General features: G+C 39.0%; 3 protein-coding genes across 5 annotated transcripts in view; 2 read left to right on the plus strand and 1 right to left on the minus strand.

Annotated features, from left to right (window-relative positions):
* Window positions 1-23,840, minus strand: part of LOC128090444 (uncharacterized) — a 305,355-nt gene that overhangs the window by 238,157 nt on the left and 43,358 nt on the right. The gene's annotated exons all lie outside the window — the stretch shown is intronic.
* Window positions 1-23,840, plus strand: part of WARS2 (tryptophanyl tRNA synthetase 2, mitochondrial) — a 334,901-nt gene that overhangs the window by 114,920 nt on the left and 196,141 nt on the right. The window lies entirely within an intron of this gene.
* Window positions 1-23,840, plus strand: part of TBX15 (T-box transcription factor 15) — an 88,893-nt gene that overhangs the window by 46,998 nt on the left and 18,055 nt on the right. The window contains exons 2-6 of the mRNA XM_052702713.1: window positions 6,000-6,213; window positions 13,495-13,596; window positions 16,450-16,621; window positions 17,004-17,171; window positions 20,607-20,671. Coding sequence (XP_052558673.1) covers window positions 6,000-6,213; window positions 13,495-13,596; window positions 16,450-16,621; window positions 17,004-17,171; window positions 20,607-20,671 — 721 coding nt within the window. The remainder of the gene's footprint in view (window positions 1-5,999; window positions 6,214-13,494; window positions 13,597-16,449; window positions 16,622-17,003; window positions 17,172-20,606; window positions 20,672-23,840) is intronic.

Raw genomic sequence — 23,840 nt, forward strand, 5'->3', positions numbered from 1 at the left:
ACACAATAGTTTCCCATCTATGAAAGTTTCCCATCTTGTCTTTAATTTTTCCTTTTTGAGTTTTGCTGATGTTAATGCCATTTTGTTTTTCTCTGGTTTCATAAAAAGTTCTGGAAATTAGTTGTTTTAACACTTCTTTATGCTGTTTGAGATTGTAATGTAGCATTTGTGATTATGAAGTTCTGGGTTTAGACATGCTTATACTGCCCTAAGACTAGAAAATCTTGAAACTGATTTCAACCTGTGGTCACTAATGTAATAAAAAATTGATATTATCAGTAATAAATATTACAAATTCTAGCGTGAAATTATTATGGGGCCTAATGCTCAAAGAAAGCACAGTAAGTATGGTAGAGGAATGCAAAAGAGTTCACGGGAATAATGCAGTACATAAGGATATCTGCAGAATTATCTTTGTATGATTTGATCATATGTTTAAAATCACCTGGAAATGCTCAGAAATCTTTGCTTGAAGCAAAGGCAATTGCTGGATCAGCTGCGTTTTATGGCTTTCTAATCTCAATGGCTTTGCTGAACCTCAGCTTGATTCACCTCTGCTTTCTTGCTGCCTTTGCTGCTGCAGAACATCTTGTTTAATTTTGAAGTTCCTAGAGGCTTTGTTCAGTTTCTGTGTACATAGCAGTTATCAGGGAGAAAACAGCTGTATATCTGAAGTCGTTGCATCAGCAGCCATGGCTAGCCAGACTCTGCTCTTCCAGTCTGTTTAGTCTTAGTATGTTTCTGTGTTTTCACTTACATAGGACTTGGCAGTTTGTATCTGGATTCCAGTAATGTCATACTTCCATGTGCATGGTTCCATGCAGCTGTGGGGTGGCACCAGCACATGCAAAAGCAAGGCTCTATGCTTATTTCAGCAGAGTTCACAGAAAAGAGTGGCAACCACCAAGTTTTCTCTGAATATGCATATCCAGGATTGTGTACTATCTTTGTAAACTGTAGACTTTGATTGCCAGCAAATCTACTGTAAGAGTGAAGGAAGAATCACCTGTTGCACTAAATGTTCACAAACTAAAAAAAAAAACTGAAAAAAAAAAAAGAATAATTGAAAAAAAAAACAAAAAACAAAAAACAAGCCAAAAGCCCCAACAGCTTGTAACAGCTGCCGCAGAGAAATCTTCATGCTAATGGAATCTGACAGAATCTACATCAGATATCTACACATAAATTTGAAAAAAATAAAAGAGAAAAGAAAGAAAGAGACTAAGACTTCTGGGTATCTGGGTAGGTGGTGTTTTATGTATACAAGCTTTTTGTACTTACTCTCACTCCTGTATTTTATATCCTTTGATACCTTGGAGTAAAACATTTGTTGAATGCACAAGCTTCTTGATATGGTCAAGGGCTAAATGGAACTCTTTCTGTTTGAGTGGTTAAATATGGAGCTTAGTGTTCCTGCTGTGTATAAGCTGCAGAGAAAATTCTGCTGGAGGTGCATGCATGAAGTTGCTTAGAAAATTGATGTATTTCAATGTCTTGCATTCCAGTCTCTTGTATCAGACTGATGAAAATGTAGGGAATAATAGAGTGCTTAGCTGTAGAAATAAGGCAGTCAATCACATCTTGTTTTTATTTATAAGAGTGTTCTGATCCCAGGACACATAGTGTTGGTGCAGGAAGCTGGCTGTAGTTACTGACCATCATCCTGGGCCATTCAGTGAGGATGCTGACCTCAGAGTCACTATGCTTGAGAAAATGGTGTTTTTTAATTCCTGTCTGCAAAAAAGAAGCCTGGAAATTTGTGGATCAAAAGAAATCATGTGCTGAGGTTTCCCAGGTTGAACTGGAATTAGCGGGAATGGGAAAAGGATTAAGAAAGAAAAGTCTGAACTTGCTCAATATTCCTTGATAATCTCAATAATGGCCACTGTATGCCTAGAAATTCTGAGTGTTACTTCTCCAAGTGATCCTGCAGTTTTCTTGATAGACTCAAAGTTGCTGAAAGGGCTAAGACATTTCCTTTCCTCTAGCACTATGAAAGTGTATGAGCTGGATGTCTGGTTAGCATGGTGACAAAGGATAATACGAAGCCATGCAACAGGGCAATAGAAAGGGAACAACCTTTCACACAGTGGCAGTAAGATGGCTATATTTCAAGACTTGAGTTATTTTGAATGCTTCTGAAATCCATGGATCTTCTCTCTAAACTTCTTAGTAGCATCCCACTAGAAAGTTTCAAGATCCTTGGAATACAATTCCTGCAAGAACAGGTTTCTTTTTGATAGATTAGGCCAAGTCTCACTTTCAAAAATACATTCTAGCAAGAGAAAAACAGAACTCTTTCAATTGCCGATTGCCCAGCTAAGCCAAAAGTGGCAGATTGCAACCTAACATGGCATTGGAGAACAAGAGTTCCTGTGACAGTAAAGAAATCTTGTAAAGGTAAGGTATCTTGTCTTGTCCCTTTGAAGCTAGAATAAACTATTAGAAACATCCTTAGGACTTTTTCTGTTTGCCCTTTAGTTGGACACAATATTTAATATCAGCCACAATCTTTTCTTCAAGGCATTCACAGGCATGTTTTTTTGTTTGTTTGTTTGTTTGTTTGTGCTTTAGGATCTATTCCCTAGTTCCCTTCTGCTTACACCAACATAATATAGAAATAATGTATTTAAGCTTACTGAAGTTGCATCACACTAAAATTGATGCTTGAAGTAAACAAAGCTACTAGTGTGAATGTCAGAAGAAAATTCAGGTATTCTTCCTGTCCAGTTTTATTATAAGAGCAGCAGAAGGGCTTGAGCTGTGCTAGCTGCCAGCAGCCATAAAGTATCAAGATTGGTTTGCTCTGCATTTGTCTTAGGTTGCTTACATGCAGATGTCAGTATCTGCCCCTTCATTAATTCAGAATCCTAACATATGTGGAGAACTCCTATTAAAATCCACATAATCTTATAAAGCTGGATGTCAATTTAGATGATTTTCATTTATTAGATACACTTAACTTACCCTGAATTCCTTGGGTCTGGAGTGAACTTAGCGTCTGCAGTGGGATGGCACCATTCAGAAGAGCTTAGCTCAAGAAAAGCTGAGGAGAAAAACCAAAAATTCGTGTCAGTACCTACCAAAACTGAACCAAGCAGTCACACTCCAGACTCCCTCTCTTCCATTTCCAAAACTGGAGGAAAGAGAAGCACTTAAATGTTAAATGTTAAAAATGTTAAATCTTCTGAGCATTTAACTTGTAGTACTGTAGATCATGTTTCACTGAACAGTATAATTTGAACTAAGATAGTTTTTTTCTGTACTATGTGGTACTGCATAGTTGGGTAGATGCTAGCATATCACTAATCAGTGAATTCCTTTTGCAGTTATTGATTTGTGCCAGCATGGCAATTTATGTTCAAGGATGTGGTTCTACTTCCACTTCCACCATTGTCAAAATCCCCCAAAGCTCTGCTGAAGTCAGTTTAGTGATATTGGCATAAAATCTGTAAGTGGGCTTAAGCCAATGATGTTTAATTTTTTCATGTTATGAAATTCCAGCTAATTCCCACGGTTCTCTGAGACTCCATTCACACACCCATTTTGAAAGGCTGTCCAGAAAATGCTGAAATGATGCTGGAACAGTGTCTACCCATGTGCCATCTGTTGGCCGTTTACTATACTTCTTCAGGGGACATATAGTTTCTAAGTGCCTGAACCAGAAAGATGATGCGTCCTAAAATACTCCATCTGTATGCAAACCCTCAGATTAATACCTCATTCAAGGAGAAGGACTCTATAATGAAAGCTTTTCCCTCCATCCCACCCTCACAGATATTTACTTGTCCCAGAGCAGTTTACCTTCACTTTTTTTAGGAACTCACAGAATATGTAAGACTATTGGTTAATGGTTCATCTCATGAGTAGGTATACAGATTGGTCTTAAAATGATGTGAGAAGCATAATCTTGCTTATCCTTAAAGGATAAAGCAATTAAGCATTATTACAAAAGCAAATGATGCATATTCAGGCTTATGCCCTCCAGACCTGTGAAGAGGAATCATTTGAACTAGAGGAAGTAGCTTTGCTCCTGCATCACTGGGCTTCTTATGTAGGCACCAAATGTGTTAATCTCTCTGTAATTTCACATTGATTCTCTAGCTTGCTGTCACCGAATCCCAGCAGGTTACCTCATATTATCTTGAATTAGACTGTGTCTATGATACCAGTGTTAGGTGGAATACTGGTCTCACGTAGTACTCCTTTCTTGGTTGGTTTGTGCTATTCATTTGGATAGACAGATCTGTTGTAGTTTCAGTCCAGTTTGGATGTCAGTGGGAGACATAGAGGACCACACGTTCAAAATGGTTTGGAAACAGTACATGCAAAACCTTTTCAATGTCCTACAGAATTTCTACATTATACATGCATATTGTCTAAATGCTGTCCAAATTTACTGTGTCCTTCAAACAAGTTTATTATCCAATCCACTTAGAGTTCTCCTAGAAAACAAAGGCTTCCTGGTGGCACTTGGGCTGTTTCTCAAATGCTACCAGCCAAACTGTTTGTTTCCATTCCATTGCAGTAGTAAAAGTTTTCCAGAATGTTTCTGTGGGGGTGGTGGTTCTGCAGGTGACATCTGCACTCCCAGCCTCTTCTTCACTATGACTTTCTGCACTGATGTGCAGGTATCCAGGAGATACTGTCTCAGAGACAGTTTAAAATTGAAAACTAGCCTCATGACCTCAGAGGTACTAAAGAGTCTTTAGCACTTGTTGATATGGAAATAAATTTAGCTGTGGTGATTTGATGATGTGAAGACCACATTTTAAACACAGATTTTACTTCCTATCTCCTTAAGTTTCTATATAATAGCTGTTCTATTCTCTCACTGGCGTGCGTGCATTTAGGTGATCCATGCAGACTATGTATGGTATTGATTTCGTATTGTCTTTGAAATCTATAGAGCTCTTCTTGATCCATTTGATTGAGCACTTCACATCCATTTACTGCTAACTCAGTCGTCTATTTAATACTTGTGTCAATTTGTTAAAACTCAGATTCTAAATGTAAACACATTGCTTATAGAATGAACTCTGGATTATTTTGTTGTAATGTGGGTGTACACTCTGCTGCAATGAAATACTATTATTTGCAAATTTCACCTTAGCCCACTGTATGAAAGCTTGGACCACATACATATTATGTATCTATCTAATGTACAAGAGATATTTTGGCAAAGATGAGGCTACGTGGCTCAACATGCCAGTTCGCAATTTTAAGCTACTCCAAGCTCCATTTTTTGTTTGCTTTCTTTCATTTTTTATTTTTTTTTTTTTTTATTTTTCCTCCTTAAAGTGAGATGGTTGTCTCAAGTGGTGTTTTATGCAGTTCTCTTCATCTGCTTTCCTCTGTAACATATTCCATACGTTTACTATCTTCCCTTTTTGCTGTTAAGTAGCCTAGAGCATTTTCCTCACCAAAAGCTGCGTAGTTATTTTCCCAGGAAACATCATTATTCAAAAAAAAAAAATGTTATAGAAAGAAATAAAACACATTTCCAAAATGGTACTGCTAAATAGCAAAATACAAAATGCTCATTATTTTTGATGACAGGGATATTGAAAAGAAAAAACATTGTTTAAAAATAACCAATTCTTCAATAGTTTTGTGGGAGGATGTTCAATTAAATGGAATGTAGTTTTCCATTGAGCTCATTTAATCTTGGATTGAAACGATGGGTTCAAATATTATTATTCTTTTTTTCATTTCACATTTTTTCATCTATATTTTGTGTTCCATTCCTGGCATTGCAGTGATGTTTGTTACTATTTATATTTTATGTTGAGGGCTGTTTGTAAAGCTTTACAAGAATGCCAGATGTTACATTGGAAGCTCAAAGACCAAAATCAGATCACAAATCATGACATACCATGTACCAAAAATCCAGTTGCATCACTCTTTATCACTTCCTCTACTGGCTTTCCTTTTTTTTTTTTTTTTTAACTAACAGCAGGTAGAACTGCAATGTCTTACCTGGTATGTTTACTTTGCAGACTCAGAACAGAGCACTGGGTCAGACACAGAGGTGTTGGCAGAAAGAACATCCTGCTCTTTTGGCTCCCATTCTGACCTTACATCTGGTGGATCGGGTCCTCAGCCTCCTCCACCTTCATCCATGGAAGAGATCCAAGTAGAACTGCAGTGTGCTGACCTCTGGAAAAGATTTCATGACATTGGGACAGAGATGATCATCACAAAAGCAGGCAGGTAAGATACCTCTGACTTTCTGTGTAGTTAAAAAAAATCAGAACAAAACAAATAAACAACCATTTTCTTTCACAAAAAGCCCATAAATATCTGAGGGAAGAAATGTAAACGATTGTCAGATTTTCACAGCTGCATTTCCCACAAGCTTTATGAAGTTTGATAAAGTGATTCCATATTTCTGCCTGAATCAGTGGCTTCAAAGGATAAATGGCAACTGTAGGAAGCAGTTGATGGTAGTCCTTCCTAACAGCAAATAAATTAAGAAATGATCCTTTTGTTGCTGGCTGCACTAAATTAAGAAATGATCTTTTTGTTGCTGGCTGCACTGAATTTGAGACGAGTTATGAATTTGGGGATGAGCCGTTAGAATTTCAAGTTCTGTTAGCACTTAATGACCCATCTGATTTAATCTTATGGTATAATCTATAGTCTAGTTTAAGCTTACCTTTACTATGAAATAATGTATTTCTGCAATTCTGAGTAGATAAATTCTAATGATTTCTTCTATTAATGAAAAGCAGGTTTAGTGTTTACCTCTGCTATTGCAAATGATTTCATGTCAGCTTGGCTAGGAAGAGTCACTAATAGCCAGATTAAAAACAAAAACAACAACAAAAAAAACCCACGCTGAAACTCACTCTGCCTTCCTGTTCTTTGAGCGTCTCATTCCTGTCTATTGTTAAAACAATGGCTAGAAATCTGTTCACCAAAGCACAACCTGAAATTAGCTGCAAATCTCTAGATGTCACAAGGTATTAAATATTCTAACCTTTTAGGCACGCTTGTGATAATATAATTTTCCTTTCCTCCACTTAAGGATATTTTAATTGCCATTAATATTGCTGTTAGGGAAATCAGCACCATGGACAGGGCTGTCCAACGGGGAAGAACCGCGCGGCTGTTTCTGCACCGACCGCAGAAACGTGGAGGGCAAGTTTTCCATAATTCTTTTTCTTTTTGTCTTTTCTTTTTTCTTTTTTTTTTTCCCCCTTTTTTTATTTTATTTTTAAAATTTTCTTGAAGTGTGGGGAATTCATTCTTTTATGATAAATGGAGGGAATAGGCTTAAACAGCAGCACAGCAAAATGAGCGGAGCTTGTTGATATGAAGATCACATTTCTGAATTAAGTAGTTGAACTCTCTGGGAACTTAAATGACTGCACGGTAATTACAGCGTCTTTAGAAAATAAAAAAATCAGTCAAAAAGTTGCAACATCAAAGCCACTGCAATTTCACAAATTGTTTAACACTTGTTCTCACAGAAGCCTGGGGAATTTTGGCAGAGGTTCTAGAGAAGAACGTTTTCATGGAAAAAAAAAAACAAACAAACCAAAAATAGGCTGAAATGTTTGGATCTGTAAAAAAAAAAAAAAAAAAAAAGAGGAATCAGAGCTAACAGAGGTGTTAAGAAAGACAGAAACACTAACTTTATTTAAGTCATCCAAAATGATATGTATTTATATATATATATATTTAGAGAATAGATGCAGGAAAGCCTGTAAGAGATGTAAGAAATATTTCTCAGATTTAATATCTGTAAACCACAAATGGCATTATCAAGTGGCAAGTTAGAGAATACTTGCAAGCTCCAGTCTTGACAGTTCTTCCACTAACAAAAACTGATGGACCACAGTGCAAACATACAGCTACATACCAAGCAAACCATGTATTCTTTATAATTTTAAATCATATTCTTTATCTTCGAAAGATGATGTGTATTATTCCCTTAGTTTTTGTAGTCATCAAGCTCATCATTGACTGTACCCACAAAATCTATGTAGCTGCAAATCTCTATGTAGGTCACTCTAAATGTAGTACCTCCTACTTATTTCCCTGGAAACTACAACAGATACAAAGAATACAATAACACAATTTGATAATGACAAAATTGTTTTTCAACACTGCCCAATATTAGCTGTGCATTTTCACAAGAAATAAGCAAGACCCTGCATGTCATAGGGACCATAAAAATCAGCAATAGCAAAGGTGACACATCGTTTCACGGATGCTGTGATGACTCTGTTGCTAGGAAAGTGTTGCCTATCTTTCACTGGCCTGAATAGATGGAATTCAGAAGGCATCAAATGTGAATTATACTGTGAGTGTTGTAGGACAGTCTCACCAAGACTGACAATATATTCCATGAACTTCAGACTGGTATGGGCCTGGCAATGTCATGTAACAAGAGAAAGGCTGTCTTCTTTTCTGGCCTGACTCTGGAAGTTTGACCTTTCAGCTTTGTCAGTGGCACAGTGTAGCAGTTAGTGATGGATACAAGGAAATCCAGAAGCCTCACCCCTTTCCTAACCCAAAAGAGTGCACACCACTTTACCCACTGAAGGCTGTATCTTGAACTTTTTCTTCCATGGGGAATTTATGTTGCCACTCTGTGGACTGCAGTTTTTACTTTATCTTGTAGTTGTGATACCACACCTTGTCACTGATAATGATGTGATCCATAAATCTGCCACCTTCAGCCTCATAGGAGTGTTGAATAGAGACATATTTGCGTAAGATGTTCTTTCTGTTCCTGTGTGAGCATTCACGAGACCCACCTGCCACAAACTTTGTTATATTCCAACACTGCCACCATCATTTCCAATGCACTGAAATAGATATTCAGCTCCATACACAGTTCCCTGACTGTATTCTGCTGATTTGTGAGGATGAGCTGATTGAGTTGCTCTTCATTTTGTGGTGAGACAGCTGTGTGTGGCTGTTCAGAACACAGTTTGTCTTTCTCATCACCATTGCTGCAGCTGAAACACACCACTCACTGCCTGACTGTTCTCACATCTTCTTTTTTGTCTCCATAAACCTTCAGCAAACACTGATAAATGTCAGTGGGTACAATTTTTTTTCTTCATGGATGAATTCGGTGACTCATCTTTGCTTCATCTTCATTTCCATGTCAGATACCATTTTGCCAGACTGCCTCTCTTCCGCCATCTGTCACACTGCAACAAAATGTAATGAGATATTGGCACAAAAGTCCAATATATACTACCACATCACCAACCTTCTCCTCTGACATCATAGGCCAACATAATAAAACAGGAGGCATTGCTTTCAGAGCAGTCTTCATGTATAGCTACTAAACATACATGTCTTTACCATTTAATGTTATCTCCAGTAGTAATATTAACAGTATTGGAGGAGATTTTTTTTTGCTGACCACATTTTAAAGTTAACCACTGCAAAGCATAAAGAAGATCTGGTCAATTTGTTTACCTAGGACATCTGTTTACTGGGACATTTCTTACAGATTTGAAGAAATATACTAGTTAAATATTTAATGTTTTTGATTAAACATTCCCTTTTTCAGAGAGGATGTGCCTGAGATAGATGAGAACTGAATTGTAATTCTTCGCATGGGTTCCATGATATATTGTGCATCCCATAGATTAGATAGCATGATTTCTGACAAAGAGAGACATGAATTGTTATTATCTGCTGAGGATTACCAATTACTTATTGAATTTGAGAGATGTACAGCTTCCTTCTCCAGGGAAGACTGTTCTCCTTTTTGTCAGTTTTCCTCCGGAAACCATATTTGAATCCTGCAAGGCCTTCTTGTTTTGGAAGCCCTTATATTTGCAGACTTGGTTGCCTATAAGTACAGCAGCTCCCTAATTTTCTATGGCTGGTAAGACATTGCTTGTCTCCTGCCTGTTTTCACTAAGCCTTTTTGCTCTTACTGATTAATGCTAATTTCTAGCCTCCATTCTCATTTCAAACATATTTCTAGAGGTATATCCTGCTTACATTAGGCCTAATACATTTTCTAGCTTTCAAACTCCACTTCCAGTCACATTTAAATCTGCTTTGTCTTTTCTTCTTTCTTGAAGTTGTATTTATAGCTGCCTATTTTTTGATCTATTTCCATAAATTGACTACAATCCTCTTAGAATTTTCCCTTCTTTCTTTCTACCAGAATGTTGCTATTCAGACTTTATAAGATTCTTATAACAAGAGTCCTTTGTTCTTTTTGCAAAAGATGCAAATGACTTTCTGTCAGCTGCAGTGCATTCAAATCTACAATCTCTTTTATCTCCTTTTGGTTAGAAAGGGAGCTTTAAACTCTACAAAAATTTACCTTAAGCCACAAATAATCCTGACTGTTCCTAAAAAATTTATTTTACTTTTTTTCTCTACTCTCCTTCACTATGCATGCATGTATACTAGCAACATCAGCACAGGAATCTGAACTTTTCTCCACATTTCCTAGCTGAAGACCATGGCTGAGCTGCACGGTTTGCAGTTGCACAGTGCATAGAAGTGCTGCCTGAATGGGAAAGCAATGAGCAATTATTACTGGGGGAATGCACGTTTACTACAGTGAATGTTTTTAGTCCTGCCTTAGGAGGGAAACATTATGTACAGTTCATGGGGGTGATTACACAAGGGTAACCAAGCACACAGGCATAAATGGAAGGTGTTCCCCCAGGGATACAAATAATATCTTTAGCAAATTTGGGATTTCTTCTCAGAAATGAGGGTAACAATCACAGGAGTCTTATCACAGCTACCATATCTGTACTGAGGGATGCTCATTCTAGGCTTAATAATAAGAGAGGAATTAAAAAACAGTAGTGAATGCAAGAGGTGGCCTTGCTCCTCTGTGCCTCCTGATAAGTTAAGTGGTATTTCGACTGGATTTTCTTTGACTTCCTTATACTATCAGCCAGAGTCGTATGAAACACATACTTGGGGTTGTTTACACTACCAAATGATTGTTCTGTTTCCAGTGGAAGGAAGCAAGAGTCCCATGGTGCTCTTCAGTAAGAGGCAGCAGCAGGGATTTAGTTGTGGAATTCTGATGAAGCACTCATGTCTTCCCTTCCTGTCCCTCACTTTAACTCCTCACAAGTTTGTTTTTATAAACAAATATACATTTGGCACCAGTCTTGAAATATAAAGAATTATGAGGTATAAAATAGCTATAAATTCAGGTTACCCTGTAGACTTCTCTCACTTATACCACATTCCACAAGAGTCCTTCAATCACTTCTGTTTATTTCTGCCTTTTCCATTTTCTCCTCTCCAGCGATGATGTAGCAGTGCTGCTGGAGATCTGCTGTGATAGTCTCAGGCCACATCCTTATGTCAAAAAACCCAAGTTGTTTTTACACCCACAGAAAATCATAACAGTAATACTTTACAAAACTTTAAAAATATACTTAAACCTTAGAGAAAACGGTGGGTTCAGTCGAGCTTTCTCTGGTCATTTTAGAGATTAGCCTCTAAGCCTGTTGAATGGTCTGTGGTAACCTTTTACAAGGTATTTCATAAGCAAACAACCCCATAAGCTATATTGCAACCTTACACGGGGTTGCAGTTTTGGAGAGAGTTGCTGAGAACACACAGCATTCAGTTTTCCCAATGTAGTGTGCAGACTTAGACCCAAAGAGACTCAGATTTAATCCTGGATTTCTCATCAACCTTCTGAAATACGACCCACCTCTTAAGCTACTCCCAAGCCACCTCTATCCAATTAAGAAGAGTGGATTCGTAAAATGCCACATTCTGTACCCATTTGGTTTGGCAGATTTAATGAGCCATTGTGATAGAAACAAGGTAATGCCCTCAAGACACTGAAGATTATCCACTGTTTCTTTTTCTCCCCCTTAACTGTTTAGCTAGCAAACTCACACCATCAGCTGCACAAATCTACTCCCTCCTTGAAGGGTTTCTGTAGGCAATTTTTCTGACACTTTTATATCTCTCATAACTCTAGCTGCGTGCTGGCAGCTGTGAGGTGATGTTCTCCTCATCTCTGCCATGAAAGCCCTTTTCCTAGGCAACTTCAGTTACTAGTATATCAGAACTTTGCCTGACAATGGCCTGAAATGGAAAAGCTGTGGGCAGGGTGAATGCTGAGCATTGAGCTCTTCCTTCCCACCCTCTTCTCCAAATGTATAAATGTAGTGCAGATGGGAAATAATTAAATAATTTCTCACAGTCATAGTACAGTTTTTGAAAGGCGTTTGGAAATGTTCACAAACATTTCAATTTTTCCCTCCTCCAGGCTCTATTGCTAATACTTCAAGAAATAAAAATATTGGGTAGATACGTAAATCTTCTCAGACATTTCACTACTCTTCACTAAACACAAGACAAAATGTCACAGTGGTTTCTAAGGAGGCCTCTGGAAACAGTAGACAAATATTTATTTCATACATCTTTTTGTAATTCTGTCATCATCATTTTAATACTATTTATTTCCCCTTTAATATCCTTCCATACAGCTTACTCTCATTCCATATACAGGCATCTACCTGTCAGAGGATCAGTACTTAACTACACATCAGTATTTAGTATTTTCAGCTTCTCTCAACAAAACTCCATATCTTCTGGGCAAAAGTAGTACAATTGAATAATACTCTCTTGTAGGATCTCAGCTCAAGGTTTGTTGTGCACATCTCCAGAACAGTGACCAGTGCACAGCACAGCTCTTCTGTGCTCAGACAAGAGAAGAAAGACCAGGAAATAATTTTTGTTGTAGAAGCTTCATAACTTACCTATTGGAAGAAAAAAATTTAAGACATAATGGGATTAAACATCACATAAAAGATGACATTTACAAAAAGGTTTTAAAAAAATAGTGCTTAGACCTCAGGAAAGCCATAGTGATACTGCCAGAGTTTCTGTTAATTCTGGAATATAGACCTAATAAGCAAATTCATTTAAGGCATATTTTTCTTAAGTGTCTCTAAACATAAATGCAAAAGACTCTTTTGTGATGATGGTTTTGCTTTAGATATTATCCCAGTACAATTAAAATCCATATTGAAATGTAATTTTCTCGGAAGTAAACATTTGGTGTGACGTGAGACCATAGTGCTAGATGGAAACAAACAAACAAACAAAAAAACCAACCCAGACTATATATACTGCTCATATCTATACTGAAGCACCAAGAGAGGAGCCTGGACTTGAGGGACATTTCATCGGAGGGCTGACTACTAGGAGTCAGAAATAGAAAGTGCTTGACTGAGAGTGCCTTACTTTCACCCACACGCTTTTATCCTGCTATTCCTTTTCTTAAATGGAAAAACAAACAACCAAAAAAGCCACAACTAACAAAAACAAAAAATAAAAACAAAGATGATTGAAACCACTGCCAGAGCAATCTTTGCTATCCATTCCAAGTCCAGACGTGTTATGCTAAGAAGTAATCTTTGTAAAGTAGCATGATCCTGGTGTCAGAGACAGATCAAAGAGCTCATTCAGCTTCCTTATTCACCATTTCCTCCCTTGTTTCTACCCTTCTTTTCCTAGGAGAATGTTTCCAGCCATGAGGGTGAAAATCACAGGTTTGGATCCTCACCAGCAGTACTATATTGCTATGGACATTGTACCAGTGGATAACAAGAGATACAGGTAAGCTTTTAAGGCACATGGATAGGAACAATTTTGTGATAGATCAGTGTCAGTTAGAGCCCAGGAAAGGCAATAGTGTATAATGAGCAATTATGCACCATTGCAAAAGTATGCTGGAGGAGAGACTGTTGGTTTAAGACTTTGAGTTGATCAGAATTTTAAGACAAAAGCCCAGAGGTTTAATATACTTCCTTGCACTTTTTTTTTTTTTTTCCTGAGATCTGAGATGTATAGATCACTCACTGGATAAGGATTTGGTTTTACTCAAAGAGTTGCAGTCAACATCTTGATGTTCAGGTGGAGATCAGTGACAAATGGTATACCTCAGGGGTGGGTATTGGGACTGGCTCTATTTAATATTGTTATCGGTGACATGGACAGTGGGATTGACTGAACCCTAAGCACTGAACTTTTTGGCACAGTCAACATGCAGGAGGGAAGGGATGCCATCCAGAAGGAATTTGGCAGGCTTGAGAGGTGGGTATGTGCAAACCTCCTGAAGTTCAGCAAAGACAAGTTCAAGATCCTGCACCTGGATTGGAACAGTCTGAAGCACAGATGCAGGCTGAATGGAGAATGAATTGAGAGCAGCCCTGAGGTGAAGGACCTTGGGGTATTTGTTGCTGGAAAACTTGACCTTCGCTGGCAATGTGCATTTGTAGCCCAGAAAGCCAATCATCCTGGGCTGCATCAAAAGAATCATGGCAAACAGGGTGAGGGAGATGATTCTGGCCTTCTACTCTACTCTCCTGAAACTCCACTTGCAATACTGTGTTGAGCTGTGAGCTCTGTGGCATAAGAAGGATATGGATCTATTGAAGCAAGATCAGAGGAAGGTCCAGACCTTGATCAGAGGGATGGAGCACCTCTCATGAGAAACTGGGTTGTTCAGTCTAGAGAAGAGAAGGCTGCAAGGAGACCTTTATAGTGACATTCCAGTACCTAAAGAAGGACTACAGGAAAGCTGGGGAGGGACTCTTTAGCAGTAGTAAAAGGGGTAATGGTTTTAAACTAGAAGAGGGAAGATTTTTATTAGGTATTAGAAAGAAATTCTTTACGATATGGGTGCTGAGGCACTGGAACAAACTGCCCAGAGAAACAGTCCCTTCCCTGGAAATGTTCAAGGTCAGGTTGGGGCAACCTGGCCCCTGCTCATGACAGTAGGGTTAGAACTGGATGTTCTTTCAGGTCTCTTCCAACTAAAACTATTTTTAAATTTTAATATCTTGCTCTGTAGTTTTGAATAGCAGTCAGTTTTTATTCGGGGTGGTCTCCAGCATGCATTTCAGAATACATGTTATTAACAACCTCTCTGAGGGACACAGTAATTGGAGTCTGGAGCTTCTAAAGCTATCTCAGCAAAGAAGGAATGGGAAACTAGACACTGAACAGAGAAGGGCATCTCCAGTCTACCCTGAGCTGAATGGTGTCATTTTTAGTGTTGTCCAGCACAGCATGAACATAGACTTAAAGTACTGAACTGATGAGAAACACTGTTGAATCTCAACTAAATGATGAGATTTCTCTAGTTTTAATGGCCTTTACACCCTAGAAAAGTACTCTAGAAAACTCATGGTGCTCTGCATCACAGAATACGACCCAGACAGAAATTACTTATCTATACTCAGAAGACCCTTGAGAGCAACTCTTTTCCCAAAGTGGTCTTGACCACTCCACATTCCAAAGATTCAAGAACTTTTCTTGAAATGCTAAATATTTCATTTTTCTCTCAAAGTGTTTCTCAGGAAAGTAATTTTTTTGAAGCGTCAAAATAGTTCCCTAGACCTAGTTAGTTATTTTGTCTCTTTCCTTTAATGTAGTTCTGAGAGTATTTAACTTAAAAATTAGTAGATTGTCTTATATTCTGTTTCTGCCCTTGCCAGCTAATGCAGCCACATAGAATAAACTAGCACTGAAAGGAATGAACTTTCTTTTCCATTTCTTTTAAAAATACAGGAAATGAATCACAGTAAGTAGGTAAGGACTGAAATAGCTTCACAGAGCCACAGAGCTGAGTAGAGACCCAAGGAAGGGCAGTGCAGGGAAGAATTAAGAGGTGTTAGCAGGAGTGTTTGTGAAATACTTTAGACTGCAGGAGCCACAGAACACAAAGAAAGAGCTAGGAAGAATTGTAGGACAGCAATTTTTGGCACACACAGGATGGTTAGGTCAGGAACACAGAAGATAATTTAATTTTTTTTCCTCTGATCCTGACATTGGTTATACTAAATGGAATTTCGTATTTCACTGTATTTTAAATGAGAAATTCTTTTTTTATCAGTTGTTCTGGTGGTATCCAGAGGATTTTGGCCTTTTTGGATGAATACATGTTTTGTACAGTCTGGCATGGCAGTCAGTGCAGATTTCCAGAGATCACAGATCATTTCTCAATATTCAAAACTCACCTGAATATGTTCCTATGTGACCTAATCTAAGTGGTACTGCTCTGGCAGGGGGACTGGACTAGGTGATCTTTCAAGGTCCATTCCAATCCCTGACATTCTGTAATTCTGTGATTCTGTGATTTTCAGAGAGAGCATTATTTACTATTTTTTGTCCTCTTACTCTGGCTCAGAGAGGGTTAAGGAGTTAAGGAGGCACATGTGGCAGAGTTTTACAGGGAAAATAACTGTGAAGGTGGTTTTAATAAGGAATAAAGTCTGAACAAGTGGCTCAGAGGTAATCTGGCTTTCATTTAGAAGGTAGGAGGTTGCAATAAAGCACATTCCCCCCTGACTGCAAATGAGTGTTTGGAGTGTGTGCGGTAGGGTGGCAGGAGAGGGAGAACTCTGGAAATGTTCTTTCAATGACTGAGTGACAATTTTTCTTAGCCATCACCTCTTCCTCTTTCAGGTATGTGTACCACAGCTCCAAATGGATGGTGGCTGGCAATGCCGACTCTCCAGTGCCCCCAAGGGTTTACATCCACCCGGACTCATTGGCTTCTGGAGACACCTGGATGAGGCAGGTGGTCAGTTTTGACAAGCTCAAGCTGACCAACAATGAACTTGATGATCAAGGACATGTAAGTCACAAGCTAATCTTAGTCCATAGTTTCCCAGCCTTGCTCATCCCAGAATCAGAAGAGAGTGATGCTGTTGCTCTAATGCCCCCGTCCTGGTGGCCACACATGTAGACACTTCCCATGGTTGTAGAGATTTTTTTCCCTACTTCAGTGCTATTCCTCAGATGGTTCTTTTTCCTTTAAAGCAACAAGCCCATTTCTCTTTCAAACAGTCCAATTTGACAAATCAACTGATGTTTCTATCCTATGCACTTATAAGACAAGAGTAGGTCTATTTGTATTATCCTCACTCCATCTCTGTGTCCTTGTACCTATGGATGTAGTGAAGAATTTTTAGGGAAAAAAAAAATAAAAATTCCTCCTCTTTTTTTTTCTGCTTCAGATAATTTTACATTCAATGCATAAGTACCAGCCTCGTGTTCACGTCATCCGCAAGGATTTCAGCAGTGATCTTTCTCCGACGAAGCCAGTTCCCTCAGGAGACGGGGTGAAAACCTTCAACTTCCCTGAGACTGTCTTTACCACAGTGACAGCCTACCAGAATCAACAGGTAAAGCTGTGTGCCTTCAAGCTTCTTGTATGTGGGATGTTCATAAAAGCATTGGTATGCTTTCTGTGTTTGTGAGTCATTAACTTCTCCAAGAAATATGGCTAAATAAATGTGTCCAGTTTACAAGCTCATTGTACTTTTCTGTACAAAAATAAAATGCTTGCTGTGAGGTAGCCAATAGACACAAGATATCTACCCAGACATCCATCCTGGAGATAAGATGCCTGTCACTTTTACTGTAAAATAACTAGATGAGATAAGCCACGGAGGTATGTATTTTGTTCACTTTTCCTTGCCACCTTGTGGTTCAAACTCCAATCTCCTATCCAGACTGCAATTTTGAAGCAGTGCAACCACTTCAGATCCATTATTTCACAGAGAAAACTTTATTTTTCACAACAGTGAAGGTAGAAGCTTCTAAGAAAAGGAACATCAGCAGTTTGCTGACAAAAGAAACCTTTGAGTATGAGCAACAGCAGTCTATTTATTGCACACTAAATAAAATTCTCATGCATAATTCACATTTGAATCTGATCCTGTAATTTCCACACTAGAGAATTACTACTGAATCTAGATATAAGGAAAATGTATTGTTGCAGTGGGATTCTTTCTGCAGAAGCGTTGACTGCAGGAACTCTGTGACAGATCTGCCCTTTTTCTTGAACTAGACTTCTTGGCACCCAAAACTGTAAATGTAGTCCATACTAGTATTTGATTACAGAATTTCATATCTTCTCAAAATATAAGATATCTTTAAGAGGAAAACAATTATTAGGAAAACATGAGCATTTGAAAAAAATATGCATTTGAGACTGTAGCAAATCATGAAGTTTTGGAAAGGACTGGCCTGCGGATTCCACAATTTTGCTGCCTTTTCTCCCTCATTGTCCTCTTGAAATGAGGTGTCCAAGCTTTTGAAGGAGGAGGTTGTCTGCTTTTGCTTCTGCAGGTATGGTCACTGTAGATGCTGAGAGCTCCTTATACCCGTCCATTCCCTTTGCACTTTTCTCATGTGTTGCTTATTTGTCAGCCGCCTTTGCCTCAGCCATTCCCCCAGTCTTCACACCACCTGTGCCCTGCTTTAGGCTCTGCACGCTCAGCTTGTTCATGTACACATACTCTTTGTCTTATTCTCAGATGAGATGTACACCTCATTTCCTATTCCTGCCATACTCTTCCTTGGCAGGGGGGGGACAGGGAGGGTGGCATTGTTGTGATGGCATTAAAAATTCAGCATAAGGTAATTTTTTCCCAGCAATGACAAACAAAATCTCAGTTGATTATGCTTTTTGCTGTGTAAATGATGAGATTTGAGAGTACAAATAATAAGATTTGAGATTTGAGCTGAGAGGACAAGGAACCGTCACAGGATGGAATGATGGCACAAGCAACTTTAGAAGAAAAATAATCTGTTATAAAGCCTGTTGGGAGAATAATTCACACAATTTTCTTCCATAAATTCCATAGGAAGCTTGAATCAGAAATGGTAAGGCAAACATCTCTCTGTGCTGCCATCTGAACTTTTGGAAAGTGACTTCATGAACTCATTGGACAGTAGTGTACTTAGAACTCTTGGACAGAGTCATTCAAATCAGCTCACAGTTAGCCAGCAAATTTTTACAAAGTTTTTGTTTTGTAACATATAAGAGCAGTTTTCCTGTGACTGCTTTTACCTATTCCTAATTTTTTCTTAGTCCAATCCCCTCAAATTGGCTTCAGACAGGATCCAAAATGGAATAAACTATTCCAGCAGAGAAAAAAATACAAACATTTCACTACCATGGTGGATTCACTACCACTATAGCACTTGTAATTTTCTACTCTTCCTCTCACACCTGTATACTTGTACTCAATACACTTTAATTGTAGACCAAACACAGGAAAAAGATAGAGGAAGAAGAAGAAATGAGAAGAAATGACAGGTTTTCAAATGTTGTCATTTTTTTCTGATGATCAGATGTATAAGACACTATCTGCAAGAGGGAAAGGAGGAACTCTGTAAGCCACTTTACTGTAAAGAAAGCATTGAAATTTCTTCCTATCATCTCTGAATTCCAAACATTTGTGTTTTATTTTTTCAGAAACCTTTTTTGGGGTATTTTTCTAGCAGCAGTAAAGGAGATACTGGTGGAATGAAAAAGCTTTTTTATTAAAAATAAATTTAAATCCATGTGAATCTATGCACTTGCCCTCCAGTGGCTGTAAAACTTTGCCTTACTGGGAGAAGCGTCTCTGGAAACAGTTGTAAAATGTTAGCAGAGCCACCACCACAGGGATTCCCTCTACTGTAACTCCATACTCCACAGAACATTTCTGTCTCTGTACGCACAAGTCCCAGGACAGCTGCAAAATCAGCCTAGCGGAAATTAAGTTCACAAATTAAGCTTCTGCAAAAATAGGAACTACATTCCATATCTGAAGCTAATATCCAGAAGTAAGGGCTTGATTCTGACAGAAGAAAGACACCTGCAAGCCCATTTTAGGTCAGTCTATATTAAACTAGTCCCTTTTGGGCAGTTTCAGCAAAAGCACCTCGAATTCAGCAGGATCTTCTGGAGGTCTTTCTTTTCAGAGCCAGCGTGTATGGAACAAAGTGAGGTTGACCCAGGGAAGCTCTTGTGCTGTACCAGGTTAGGGAGCATGATACCACTGAATGCAAAGTTGGTATCTCAATATTGTTTTCCATTCTTGACAACACGGAAATTCTGTGAAAGAAGGAAGGAAGGAAGGAAGGAAGGAAGGAAGGAAGGAAGGAAGGAAGGAAGGAAGGAAGGAAGGAAGGAAGGAAGGAAGGAAGGAAGGAAGGAAGGAAGGAAGGAAGGAAGGAAAAAAAAGCACTGTCCAGCTATTTTCTTTGTTAAGAGAAGGGGAAAAAAATGGTTTCCACAACAGCAATTCCTTGAAGGCCACCCAGATGCTGAGCAGCACAGCAGCTGTGCATGTGATCAGGTGGCCAGTTGCTGTCTTTAGGAGACTGTAGGCTGCACTTTGCCTGGCCTTTTCTCCTCAGCATTGCTTGAAGGCCCATGAGTGCATCCAGCTGTTGGGAACTGGGAATGATGGGGCAGGGGTACACCTAGTGCCACCCAAAAGCAAATGGTGTGCCTGCTTCCTGAAATGTGGGACTGTTGATGGACTGCAGCTCCTAGGGATTCTCCTTTGGGAATAGCCTCTTATCTCCAGTGCTATGCTCAGCAAATGTTCAGAGGCAAACAGCAAAGGCAGGTTTCCTGGTGCTGCACCACTCATTTGCTAAATTGATAGTCCACTCATAGACAGTGAAGGGTGACTTTAACATAAATCTGTGGCAAAACATGCAAAAGGTAGTCATACAGGTGTCTTGGGAAAGAGTGGTAATCATCCATAATTTTAATTTGTTGAAAGAAAAATATTTTTTTGAGGAGATCCGCTAATTCTCTTATTCTTCTTCTGTAGATCACCAGATTAAAAATTGACAGAAACCCTTTCGCTAAAGGCTTCAGAGATTCTGGGAGGAACAGGTAAGGGGAGATTTTTTGTGCATCCAAACTGATCTCTCTCCTTGATGAGTGCACAGGGCATGTGTCTAAGAACCAAAGGTGGCATTTTCCAACACTACCTCAGTTTTACAAGAGCAGTTTGCCTTAGACTGATTCTTGGAGGATCCAGAAAACCGTTTACTTTGCCCAAACAGACACAGTAATGATTGTTTCCTTTGAAAATACTTTCCAGGCCAGGCCATCTCAGCCAGATGGACTGACTTGTTTCTTTTCAGAAGCTTCCTCTAGTGCTGCTCTTCTTTCTGCACAAAAGTAGAGGGAAACTTTGGTCTTGCAGTCCCCAAACCCAAGCCCAGGAGAGGGTTTTGGATACTACTAGACCTGTCAAGACAGCATCAATTTCCTCCTTTACATTTTCTTTTTCTGTGACTGTGTATTTTTGCTGTTGGATCTTTAATTAAATATTCACTTTCATGCCTGTATCTTTTCCATAATCACTATTCTTCAGGGTATTTTCTGAGTCTGGTTATAAGATAGATTCATCTTTTAATTTTCACAGGAAATTCCAAAATTTGGAGCACATATGCTTGCTTTGTATCAGAAGACAAGAGTGACTTTTTGATAGGGTTTCAGGATAACAGGGCATCAATGTTCTAGTTTTGAAACATTTCAGTTTTTCTCTGATGATGTCAAACTTTTTCACTTTATGCTACTAAATTTTGTCTAGATTTTTATGAAAAGATTAAATAGAACACCTTAAACACTACTTAGAATACTTTGTGTTTTAACAGATCAGTGTAAAAACAGAAACTTTAATTGAAATACCTTTTGTATTAGGAGAACACAATATGGTGCCATGCACATTTCCAACAGTATGTAATAAACCTAAATATTTCAGTTTTATAAATGATGTGGGCATCCTTTAAATCAGCATGACAAAGGCTTTTAAAAATAAATTAATGATGAAATTGAACATATATGACTATATTACAAGAGCACTAGGGTTGTAAAGCAAGGCTCTGAGTGTGCACACCAGAGCACAAGTTGCATTCACCGCCTACATTTGCTGCCCCCATGGGCATCATGATTCAGTCTTTACTTGCATGATCCTCTTGAGTGCTTTCACCAGGACTACTATTTCCTTCATGGTTTGCCTTGGAAGCCTTCAATGAGTGAGCAACTCCCTGTGTTTTCAATCACCCATTTAAATACACCTTCACAGAGGAGATATCCTACTCACCCAGAGAACTTTCTAGGTTCCATCTCAAAGCTGCTTTGTGAAAAGACATTCCAACCCTTATTTAATCCCCATCAAGAGTATTAATTCTGATATTTAGGGTACACATGCCTTTTACTCTTGCCTCCATCCCTGCGTGGGGGAAATAGCATATGCCCCTGTACAAGGTCTTCCCTGTGTGCAGCTGCAGCTGCACTGGAGGCTGGGCTCAGAAGAGGGATTGATGCAGTTCCAGGTCCATGGTGGGCTAGATGAACATGGAAGGCATTAATAAGGTCCAAGCCCAGTGAATTTGGACAGTTTCCTGAAAAGGTTGGGAATTACTGATCTTTGTAGCTCATTGATTTAAGAAAGGGCAGGAAATTGCTACATGGCTGCAGCTGTGGGGAAGGCTCAGTAAGGCTCTCTGCTGATGTAAAGAGGAATTAAAATCTTTAAGGTATTACACATCAAAGAAAGGAGCCTGAGGCTTTAGGAAGAAAAAACAGGCAAAGGTATTTGCAAGCATATATAAGCAGCCAGGCGCCTGCCTCACAAGCAGTGGTCTGGCGAAGGTTGTACTGCTGCTGTCAGCTAGTGGAGGATACTGGGATGCTCAAATGCTACCTTTCAGGGGCACACATACATAGGTGTACATGTAGGAGGGAGAAAATCAGTAAGAACCAAGCTGCATGTGGAAAGGATTGATGAAATGGGATTTTTCTTAACTGTGCTGAATGCCTCTTCTTCCCCTAATTAATTTAAATCCCATTACTTGCCAATTAGTTTAACAATCATGATACTCTGCATCTTCCTGCATTCTCACATCTCTGGTCAGCTACAGTGCACCAGGCTGTAGCTGGAGAATATCCCACTGAAAATGTGGGGTAATTGAAGAAAGGCACAATTTGTGAAGCAGGAGTGTATCTGTCCAAAGGGGTTTCTGTATGAGATCTTAAGAAGAACCCAACAATCTGGTAGCAGGAGAGGCCACAGAATACCTGGGACTGCTCCAGGGCAACCCAGCCACATCAGGGTGCTGAACCACAGCCATAGGTAGAGTTTGCCAGCAAATGATAAAGAAAATCCAAACACGGGGAAAAACAGAGCAAAGTGAAATCTTAGGTCACTTCTTCTGTAAGGCACTGACTTTCTTCTTTGTGTTAAGGCTTTTCCACAAAACAAAGAGGGATGATTTTCCCTCCCTTTTATTCAATCATATCTTACTGCTTGCTGTTCTTGCTTGCTGCATAAATTACAGTGTAGTAGGGTCAGTTATTTTTTCAAATTAAATTCCATTTTAAATCTTTCACTTGGATCAACTTGCAGCTTTCCTGTATGTTTCCTTAAGAGTGAGGTCTGTCTTCATTAGTACAAGAGTGCATTAAAAACCTGCTGCTCTGGGGGACCCCCATCACAACATAGCTACCTTTATCCGTCTGAGGGAGTGATCTTGTTGTGCATCTCCTCTTAGATACCCCTCAGCTGTTCGCATGGTTGCCTTCTTCTGCAGTGCTTGGGCTGGGAGAGGGAGCAGTGAAGTATTTCAGAGGGAAGGATGGAAATAGCTCAGCAGCTGAACTTTTTTGAAGACTTTGAACACTGAAACAATATTAACCAATGCTGTTCAACAATCTAGCCATCAGCTTTGATAGGTTAGAGTGCTAGCTTGAGTCAGGAAGCCTAGTCTTAGTTACCTCTTAATGAAACTTTTGTAAAAGTGAAACAAAAGAGCTGGGCTCATTGGAAAAGGACACCAAGATAGAAGAGGTTCTTCTCTAATAGGGCAGTGTACTTAAGAGCCAGCTATTACTTGTTTGTTTTCCTGAACTTCAAGAGATTGAGAAATAGCATTTTTGACATACAGAGATCAGCTAGCCAAATGTTTAGTGGTGTAGGCTTAATACCACAGAGCTTATTTTTTGGAGACTGAGTTCATCTGATGGTGGGATGCTTAGGGGAGCTCCATATGCT

This window comes from Tympanuchus pallidicinctus, unplaced genomic scaffold (assembly GCF_026119805.1).
Source record: "Tympanuchus pallidicinctus isolate F22 unplaced genomic scaffold, pur_lepc_1.0 scaffold10, whole genome shotgun sequence".
NCBI classification, from domain to species: Eukaryota; Metazoa; Chordata; class Aves; order Galliformes; family Phasianidae; genus Tympanuchus; species Tympanuchus pallidicinctus.